Raw genomic sequence first — 10,882 nt, forward strand, 5'->3', positions numbered from 1 at the left:
ATGATGATCACCGCCATTACTAGTATTAAAAAAATACATTAAAAAAATTCTGAATATAAATATATATATATGGAATTGTTATTAATTTTTTTTTTAATATATATATATTCGGAATTTTATTGATGTATTTTTTTAATACTAGTAATGGCGGTGATCAGCGACTTAAAGTGGGACTGTTAGGGTTGGGCGGGCAATCTGACCCTAACTGGCACTTTGTGGGAACTAGCTAACTGCCACTGACATCTCCAGTGGCTAATAGTGCTAATAGTGCTAATACAGTGCTAATAGTATACACTGTCACTGTACTAATGGGAAGGGGTTAACATCTAGGAGTGATCAAGGGGTTATTCATGTGACTAGCAAGGTGTCATGTGTGTATGATTATTATTATTATTCAGGATTTATATAGTGCCGACAGTTTGCTCAGCGCTTTACATTACGGTGGGAGACAGTACAGTAACAATACAATTCAATACACGAGGGGTTTGAGGGCCCTGCTCCTTGGAGCTTACAATCTAGGAGGGAGGGGATAGTGGTACAAGAGGTAATAACTGTGGGGGATGGAGTGGTTGGAAGAGTAGAGGATTTCAGTATTAGGTGAGGGTGGGGTAGGCTTCCCTGAAGAGAGAGGTTTTCAGAGTGCGCCTAAAAGTGAGCAGAGTGGGTGATAGTCTGATGGATTGGGGTAGGGAGCTCCAGGGGATGGGGGAAGCCCTGGGCAATTCCTGGAGACGAGCATGGGAGGAGGAGACAGGGGAGCTATAGAGCAGGAGGTCGTGCGAGGAGCAGAGATTACAGTTTGGGTGATATTTGGAGACAAGATCGGTGATGTAATTTGGGGCAGTGTTATGAACGGCTCTATACGTCAGTGTTAGCGTTTTGAATTTTATCCGTTGGGCAATTGGAAGCCAGTGGAGGGATTGGCAGAGAGAGGTGGCAGATACGGAACGGTTAGTAAGGTGGATCAGTCTGGCCTCAGCATTCATGATAGACTGATGTGCTGCTTTTTACTGCAGATCGATTTGTTTCTTTCCCCTGCTTTGCAGGGAAAAGAAACAGAGAAGATCGTTCCTTCTGTACAGAGCCCTGTGTTGTTTGTCAACAAAGGGCTCTGGGCTGTGATTGGACGCAGACGATCAGCAGGTATTGGCCATACATTATGCTGACAAACTCTCTCTGTGTCAAATCACAGGGGAGTTGGAGGGTGGGGGGGGGGGGTCACGTGAATTCGAAACCCAGAAACAGGCAATGATGTACAGATACACCGCTGTGCCTGTAGGAGCTGCCCTGTCGCAGTAAATGTAGTGCTGCGGGATTGGCAAGCAGTTATAGGCACTCCGCTCGCACTGGAAATCGCCACCGTACTGGGAACCGAGGTTCCCGCGCTGGTTGCGATTTCCCAGGTAGTGCAGGGACTTCTTCCACGCGTGTCCCAAGGCACAGGAGTCCATTCAAACGAATTGGCTCTCAGATCGCGGTCCGCACGGCCACACAGATGTGAACCAGAGGTAACAGTACGTCAATTTTTACAACATCTCAGCTCGGCATTCAATGATCTCATTCTCTTTTGCAGACGCGTTCCGCTAAGAAGTACCAGGACTGGGAAAAGGCAAAGAAGAAATCTCGCCTGTCTTTTGGTTTCAACTTGGCTTCCACGTTGCTGGGAATTGTCATTGTTGGTATCATAGTTGCTGTATACTACTTTGTATTCCGCTCGTACTACAGCTCTAGCTCTTATTACTATGGATAACTATACCCTGATCTACACAAGGGGGACAAGCACTTTGGGGGTCGCTGTACTAACTTCAAATGTTACTCCGACTAGAGGTTATTCTTTTGTAGTTTTGGGTGGATTAGAGAAGGGTTAGGGAAGGGTTAAAACCTCTGTCAAGTTTTCTGTCTGTTTCCCCTTTGAGATTTCCTCTCACTATCTGTTCTGGTAAGGCTCCATTCCCATAAGAGATTTCCAGTGCGACTTTGGAGCGACTTTATACTCCCTGGACCAAAGTCGCATCGAAAGTTGGAGCAAATTAGTGCAGGCACTTTTTCAAAATCGTTGAGTCTTTAAAGGATAAGTTCACCTTTTGGACAAAAATAATAAATGCACATTTTTTTGCAGGTAAGCGCATTTATTATTTTTGTCCAAATGAGCCTGGAAAGAATTGCGCCAGCGATCAGTAGATGGCTGATGCCATGCAGGTCACCTGCAGACCTCTCAGAATATCTGCTTGCCGTATGGGATGTACAGGGTGTACGGGGATGTACAGGGTGTACGGGGTGTACGAGGATATATGGGATGTACGGGATGTGTGGGGTGTACATGGATGTATGGGATGTACGGGATGTGTGGGGTGTACGGGGATGTATGGGATGTACGGAATGTGTGGGTTGTACGGGGATGTATGGGATGTACAGGGTGTACGTGGTGTATGGGGATGTACGGGGTGTACGCAGGGGCGGACTGACCATTTGGAAACTTGGGCACTGCCCGAGGGCCCAGGGTCAGTAGGGGACCCCATGAGATGCCCCTGGTACCTTTTTCATAGGCTTTTTTGAGTTTGGGCAAGGATACAGGGGCCCCATGATCCCCTATTGCCCGGGGGCCCCATGAGTTGTCAGTCCGCCCCTGGGTGTATGGGATATATGGGGATGTACGGGATGTACAGAGTGAATGGGCTGTACAGGATGTATGGAGGTGTACAGGATGTATGGAGTGTATGGGGTGTATGGGATGTACGGGTTGTATGAGATGTACGGAGGTGTACGGGATGTGCGGCGTGTATGGGATGTACGGGATGTATGGGATGTACGGGATTCATGGGATGTACGGGATGTGTGGGATGTATGTGGTGTGCGGGCTGTATGGGGTGTATGGGATGTATGGGGATGTACGGGATGTATGGGGTGTGCAGGATGTACAGGATGTATGGGGATGTACCGGATGTATGGGGATGTACAGGATGTATGGGGATGTATGGGATGTATGGAGTGTGCGGGATGTATGGGATGTACGGGATGTACTGGGTGTATGGGATGTACGGGATGTACGGGGTGTACGGGATGTACGGGGTGTACGGGATGTACGGGGTGTACGGGATGTACGGGATGTATGGGGTGTACGGGATGTACGGGGTGTACGGGATGTACGGGGTATTTGGGATGTATGGGATGCACTAAAAACGGGTGGAACATGTAACATGTTCCAAAGGTGAACTTGTCCTTTAAGTCGCACCGATCTGAGCGGGTGCCATTGCAAACATTGGGATGCGACATGTCCAAGGTCACATGACAAGTCGCACAAGTGTGAATGGGTTCCAATACAGAACCAAGAGACCTCGTCCTGGTAGAAAACCCCTCCAAAATAAATACCTGCCAGGGGTTGTCGCTCATCTTTGCTTCATCCAGAATGTAAGAAAGAAGCCGGGCTTTGTAAATAATCTTTGGAATCAATGGAATAGGAGTGCCGGCCAGGGAGGAGCTCCAAATGTTACTGTGTGCGAGTAATGTGTCCCCTGTGGTGGAGTGAAGGGCAGTCTCAGCCTGGACTCCCACCAGGCCACACCCCCTACGCGTTTCGCTATGCTCCTTGGAGCTTGATCCTGGGGATTGGGATCAAGCTCAGAGGGGCGTAGCGAAGAGCGTTGGGTGGGTTCCAGTCTGAATCTGCCATTCACTCCACCACAGGGGGGATCTGTCTAGATGTGCGGCTCGCAGGACACATTTCTTGTCATTAATATGTACATTTTTTTTCATGTGTAAGTTTCACAAAACTGGAGGATCTCTTTAGTGAGGTTTTTTTATTGTATATTTAATGGGGGAAAACAGATGCTTTGTTCTTTGTAAATTGTACTCTTGTTATCACAGCGCAATTCTGTGGTCTGTTAATAAACTCCGACTGAATACAATACGGTGTCCAGGTGCCTTATTCTGTAATTCGTTTTCTTACAGCAGTCATTCAGCAAGAGTGCTGATTTCACTATCTGATAGTCTAATTACCAATACAAGGGTCCCATTCACAACTATTCGTTTAACACACATCAACACATGAAAACAGAGGTGAGCCGTTGTTTAAAATGGTGGCAATTCACATCTGTGCGATGTGTGTCTTACCAGAGCAATGTGACGGGGTCTCTACAACCCTGACCCCCTTATACTTAAGTTTGCTGCCCTCCACTGTGACTCCATTGGCGCCTCGGCAGGACACACAACACTGAGGGAACATGGAAGAAACAGGGAGATGAGGACAGAGAGAGAGACCAAATCACATAAGGAAACAGGTTGTAGTGGCTCCAAACCACCAGTAGATGTCAGCATTCCACAGAACAATAATAATATAATGCTGTTCAATACAATACAGAAAAAATACATAGAGGTGGGAAAGAAGACAGAGAAATAGGGGAACATGGAAGAAACAGAGAGGATATAGTAAATGCGGGGTCCGGGGAGAGCAGATATAGTGAATGCAGGGTCCGGGGAGAGCGGATATAGTGAATGCGGGGTCCAGGGAGAGCGGATATAGTGAATGCAGGGTCCAGGGAGACTAGATATAGTGAATGCGGGGTCCGGGGAGAGCGGATATAGTGAATGCAGGGTCCAGGGAGACTAGATATAGTGAATGCAGGGTCCGGGGAGAGCGGATATAGTGAATGCGGGGTCCAGGGAGAGCGGATATAGTGAATGCAGGGTCCGGGGAGAGCGGATATAGTGAATGCGGGGTCCGGGGAGAGCGGATATAGTGAATGGGGGGTCCGGGGAGAGCGGATATAGTGAATGCGGGGTCCAGGGAGAGCGGATATAGTGAATGCAGGGTCCGGGGAGAGCGGATATAGTGAATGCGGGGTCCGGGGAGAGCGGATATAGTGAATGCGGGGCCCGGGGAGAGCGGATATAGTGAATGCGGGGTCCGGGGAGAGCGGATATAGTGAATGCGGGGTCCAGGGAGAGCGGATATAGTGAATGCGGGGTCCGGGGAGAGCGGATATAGTGAGTGTAATATTTTAAACATATATTTCAAATATACTGTATGTCTTTAAAAATACAAATCTACATTTTTGGAATGTGTTTACAAATATATGTTAAAATGACTTTTTTATATGTTAAAAAAAATCTGAAGAATATATTTAAAAAATATATATTTGTTAAAACATTCTTCATATATTTTGTAATAAAAATGCATTTCAACATGCATTTTATATGTGTATGTATATATATATATCTATTATTCTCCTAGATTGTAAGCTCCCAGGATCAGGGCCCTCCTATCCCTCTTGTATTGAACTGTATTGTTGCTGTATTATCTCCCGTTATATTGTAAAGTGCTGAGCAAACTGTTGGTGCCATAAATCCTGTATAATAATAATAATAATAATAATAATATAGAAATCCTGAATAATAATAATATAGAAATCCTGTATAATAATAATATAGAAATCCTGAATAATAATAATATTAATATATAAATCCTGAATAATAATAATATTATATAAATTCTGTATAATAATAATAATATATAAATCCTGAATAATAATAATAATAATATATAAATCCTGTATAATAATATTAATAATATATAAATCCTGAATAATAATAATATATAAATCCTGTATAATAATAATAATAATAATATATAAATCCTGAATAATAATAATGATTATAATATATACATCCTGTATAATAATAATAATATATATATATATATATATATATATATATATATAGAAATATATTGAATGTAGGCCAAAATTGTAGCATTTCAAATATATTTTCCTTCCGTGTGGAAAGATAATTGAGTACCATTTTTTTATATTGTGCAACACAAATTTTCAGAAGACGGAAACATTCCTTCCTCGGTCATCAACATTCATCAGTGATTGATGGGTGAGGAATGCATCCTTTACTGGAAAAAAAACAAAAGAAAGAAAAGGTTCAGGTGGGCGGAGTCTGCCTAGTTCTTGCTTTAGGGAAGTTTATTGTAAATTGTAATCTGGACGACTTCTGAGGGAAAGTCACACAACTGGTTACAAAGCCAAGGTGAAGCACCTGGAGAAGCAAGGCAGGGTGTCGGCAAATTTGCTGAACCCAAAAATATTCAAAAGGCATCATGTCTATGGCGGGCAATATGTATGACACTCTAAACTTTGGTCATCAGGACATCACATCAAGCTACAATAATACCGCACAGGCCTTTCCAGAGATGGACACCGCACGGCCAACATACTACCCAGCTCCACCACCATTTGTTGAAGTTCTCCCAGAATTGCAACTAGGAGGTATGGCCTATCCTCCGCCATATCACACCAACAACCCCCATGGAGGAGCTTTCTCTGGACCATCGGTGATCCCTTCTCCAGGATGGAAACATCCACAAGAAGTAGGCATGTCTCTTCCACATCTCAACAACAGCAACCAGAAGTTGTTTCATAATCCTCCTCCAATGTATAACCCAGAATTCCCAGCGCCACCATCAGCTCCCGAAGTGGTCTTGCCTCAAACCATGATGTTTCCTTCGATCCAATCTCCCATGATTCCCGAAATGATGCCGTCACAGCAGTACCCTCTGAACAGTTCAGTTCCAGGCACGGCGATCATTAATAACATCCAACCAATGGTGGTGACCACACAAACTACCGTGATCTCCACTCCGGCACCACAAATCAGGGACTATTTTCCGTGGTCCATTGTGAACCTTATATTTTGCTGCTTCGTTTTGGGGATCCCGGCGCTTATCTTCAGCCTTCAGGTAAGGACTGTTGGGTCGGTTTGGTTGCTGTTGACCTTAAATGTCCTTCAGAGCTATAGCCTTCTGTTGGCTCATGGGCAGGGGCGGATTGACCATTTGGAAACTCGGCACTGCCCGAGGGCCCCGGGTCAGTAGGGGGCCCCATGAGATGCCCCTGGTACCTTTTTCATAGGCTTTTTTGAACCTGGTGGGTTCCAACCTCTGAGAGAGGCTGAGGGTTTCATGACGGTGTATGCACAGCCCCACACTTGTTCCTGGGGATGTCCAGAGCTGTGAAGGTGAGTGTCTTTCTCTCTCTCGCCGTGGGGGATGGTGGCTGGTGTATGGGGGGGCAGTGGTAGTGGAAGGCTCTCTCGGGTGGGAGGCAGGAATGTTGTTGGTCAATGTCAGGCTCTTTCTGCAAGGGGGGGGGGGTGGGGGCTGATTTTTGTGTTGCCTAGGGACGCACATAACCTACTGGTGTCATTGGTGTCAGTGGAAGGAATAGTGTCCCATCACTGGAGTCTGTGGAAGGAATAGTGCCCCATTGTTGGTGTCAGTGGAAGGAATAGTGCCCCATTATTGGTGTCAGTGGAAGGAATAGTGCCCCATCACTGGTATCAGTGGGAGGAATAGTGCCCCATCATTGGTATCAGTGGGAGGAATAGTGCCCCATCATTGGTATCAGTGGGAGGAATAGTGCCCCATCATTGGTGTCAGTGGGAGGAATAGTGCCCCACCATTGGTGTCAGTGGGAGGAATAGTGCCCCATCATTGGTGTCAGTGGGAGGAATAGTGCCCCATTGTTGGTGTTAGTAAGAGGAATAGTGCCCCATCATTGGTGTCAGTGGGAGGAATAGTGCCCCATCATTGGTGTCAATGGAAGGAATATTGCCCCATCATTGGTGTCAGTGGAAGGAATATTGCCCCATCATTGGTGTCAGTGGAAGGAATAGTGCCCCATCATTGGTGTCAGTGGAAGGAATAGTGCCCAATTGTTGGTGTCAGTGGAAGGAATATTGTCCCATCATTGGTGTCAGTGGAAGGAATAGTGCCCAGTTGTTGGTGTCAGTGGAAGGAATAGTGCCCCATCATTGGTGTCAGTGGAAGGAATAGTGCCCAGTTGTTGGTGTCAGTGGAAGGAATATTGCCCCATCATTGGGGTCAGTGGAAGGAATATTGCCCCATCATTGGTGTCAGTGGAAGGAATAGTGCCCAGTTGTTGGTGTCAGTGGAAGGAATAGTGCCCCATCATTGGTGTCAGTGGAAGGAATATTGCCCCATTGTTGGTGTCAATGGAAGGAATAGTGCCCAGTTGTTGGTTTCAGTGGAAGGAATAGTGCCCAGTTGTTGGTGTTATTACGTTGTACCTGTTTATCTGCAATCCTCTCTCCTCTGCAGTCAATCAAAGTGGAGACTCTACCCAGTATTTCTGCGCTCCAGGAAGCAGGGGGCAGATTTCACACACGACACAGCAAAGAGCGGAGAGCTGAGTGTAATCTGACACTTGAGTGGAGGGAAACATGCACCGCTGGGGCTGTCATGGGGGCAAGAAAAAAAAATGCCTGATGCCCCTAAAAGTGGCTGCAAAAAAACACCCCGTGTGAATGAGGCCTCATGATCATAATCGACTCATGCAGATAGCCAGGGGCAGACTGACAATTTATGGGGCCCTCGGGCAATAGGGGATCATGGGGCCCCTGTGCCCTGACCCACATCCAAAAAAGCCTCTGAAAAAGCCAATGAAAGGTACCAGGTATATCTCATGGGGCCCCCTACTGACCCTGGGCCCTCGGGCAGTGCCCGAGTGCTTGAATAGTCAGTCGGCCCCTGCAGATAGCAGAGGGAGCTCTGGAAAGCTAGAAATGATACTCATTGCTCTGGATTGAGGCAAAGGCACACTATAGAAGGATGTGCTTTGTTCATTTTTTTTTCCATTTTAGAGGTTTACAACCACTTTAAAGACTAACCCCTGGTTCACATCTGAGTGGGTGGTGTCGGACAAATCCGTGTAGCCGCACCACCCACGCAGAGGAATGCGGGACTCGCGGGCGGGTGCCAGTAATTCTAATGGCACGCCGCCTGCACTGGAAATCGCAACCGTCCTGGGAACCTCGGCTCCCGTGCTGGCTGTGACTTCCCCGCGTGTCCCGTGGCACGGGAGTCCATTCAAATGAATTGGCTCTCAGATCGCGGTCCGCACGGGCACACCGATGTGAACCAGAGGTAATGGTACGTAAATTTTTACAACATCGCAGCTCGGCATTCAATGATCTCATTCTGTTTTACAGACGCGTTCCGCTAAGAAGTACCAGGACTGGGAATCGGCGAGCAAAAAATCCCGCGCAGCTCTTGGCTTCAACGTGGCCGCCATGTTGGTGGGAATTGCCCTTATTATTATCGTACCCGCTGTGTACTACACCCGCGTATACTACTACTACTACTACTACCCTTCCTATTACTACGGATAACTGCAGAACCATCTACACCAGGGGGACCCGCTCTGTGGGGGGCCACAGTACTAACTACATATGTCATTTAATAACTTGTTGAAGATCTCTATGTCAATGTGATCATCGTACTTCCCAAATCCGACTAGATGTTTCTCCTTTTGTAGTTTTTTGGGTGGAGCCTCGTCCCGGCAGAAACCCAAACTGCAATAAATACCTGCCAGGGGCTCTCACTCCTCTCTGCTTTATCCAGTATCCAAAAAGGCAATATTTTTGTTTCATGTGTAAATTTAAAAAAAAAGCCAATTATCTTGTTTCATGTGTAAATTAAGAAATAAAAAATACAATTATCTTGTTTCATGTGTAAATTAAGAAATAAAAAATACAATTATCTTGTTTCATGTGTAAATTAAGAAATAAAAAATACAATTATCTTGTTTCATGTGTAAATGCATAAAAAAAAAAAAAAAAGCCAATGATCTTGTTTCATGTGTAAGTTAAAAAAAAAAGCCAATCATCTTATTTCATGTGTAAATTAAAAAAAAAGCCAATCATCTTTTTTCATGTGTAAATTAAAAAAAAAAGCCAATCATCTTATTTCATGTGTACATTAAGAAAAAAAAAACTCTATTTGTGTAAGAGAAATTATATAATTTTCATCTGGGTACAGCATTGCATGACTGTGCAATTGCCAATTAAAATAGCACAGTGCTGAATAAAAAAAAAAAAAAGAAAGAAAGTAGAAAACATCTTTTTTTTTTTTTTTTCAAAACTTTCAGTCTTTTTTTTATAATATAACAAAATATTTTTTTTACATATAATAAAAAATAAATAAATAAACACCCAGTGGTAATCAAATCAAATCAAAAGAAAGCTCTATTTGTGTGAAAAAAAGAGAAAGTTTAAAATATCCTTTTTTTTTTTTCAAAATATTATATAATATTATTATAATAATATATTTTTTTTATATATAACAAAATATTTTTTTTACATATAATAAAAAGAAAAAAAAATTAATACCCAGCGGTAATCAAATCAAAAGAAAGCTCTATTTGTGTGAAAAAAAAAAAAGAAAGTAGAAAATATCTTTTTTTTCCAAACTTTCAGTCTTTTTTATATATAACAAAATATTTTTTTTTACATATAATAAAAAGAAAAAAAAATTAATACCCAGTGGTAATCAAATCAAATCAAAAGAAAGCTCCATTTGTGTGATAAAAAAAAAAGGATATACATTTCATTTGGGTAAAGTGTTGCATGACTGAGCAATTACCAAGTAAAGTAGCGCAGTGCCGAATAGCAAAAGAAAATGCCGCGGTCATGGAGGGGGGGGGGGCTGAAACCTTCCTGGAGGTCATAGGGGTAAATAAAGAGGATTCATTTATTTCCTCAGTTCCACTTTGACCTTTTAGAGTAGAAAAATGACAAGAACTTGCGAAATGCGAAGAATGGCGCAGATGTACTTTTTTTTTGTTTTTTAGTAAAAATACAACAATCAGAAACCTCACGTTCCGGTCCAGCAGCTGTTCATGCAGAAATGTTCACCATTCGGCTCCGAGGCTTTTAATTCACCAAAAATGTCGCGTTTCCAGGCGCCTTCAAAGTGACAACTCCCAAGTGTTGCAACTCAGGGAAAATCCCCTCTGCTAACCCAACGCCGCCGATCGTGAGAGAACTGCAGGTGACTAGTTCTGTTCAGGAAACAAAAAAAATA

General features: G+C 44.0%; 1 protein-coding gene across 1 annotated transcript; it reads left to right on the forward strand.

Moving 5' to 3' along the window:
* The first annotated feature begins 6,012 nt into the window (after nt 1-6,012).
* Nucleotides 6,013-9,565, forward strand: LOC149432809 (uncharacterized). Its single transcript, XM_089664919.1, has 2 exons — nt 6,013-6,739; nt 9,010-9,565. The coding sequence occupies exons 1-2, from the start codon at nt 6,101-6,103 to the stop codon at nt 9,187-9,189; spliced, it is 819 nt and encodes a 272-aa protein (XP_089521045.1). The 5' UTR covers nt 6,013-6,100; the 3' UTR covers nt 9,190-9,565.
* The last annotated feature ends 1,317 nt before the right edge of the window (nt 9,566-10,882 follow it).

The sequence above is a fragment of the Staurois parvus genome, unplaced genomic scaffold, assembly GCF_062004578.1.
Source record: "Staurois parvus isolate SC_StPar_1 unplaced genomic scaffold, SC_StPar_1.0 ptg002100l, whole genome shotgun sequence".
NCBI classification, from domain to species: Eukaryota; Metazoa; Chordata; class Amphibia; order Anura; family Ranidae; genus Staurois; species Staurois parvus.

Coding starts and splice junctions, on each gene's coding strand:
- LOC149432809 (XM_089664919.1), top strand. CDS start 6,101: ATGTCTATGGCGGGCAATATGTATGACACTCTAAACTTTGGTCATCAG. Junction 6,740..9,009: donor CGCTTATCTTCAGCCTTCAG/GTAAGGACTGTT, acceptor TCTGTTTTACAG/ACGCGTTCCGCTAAGAAGTA.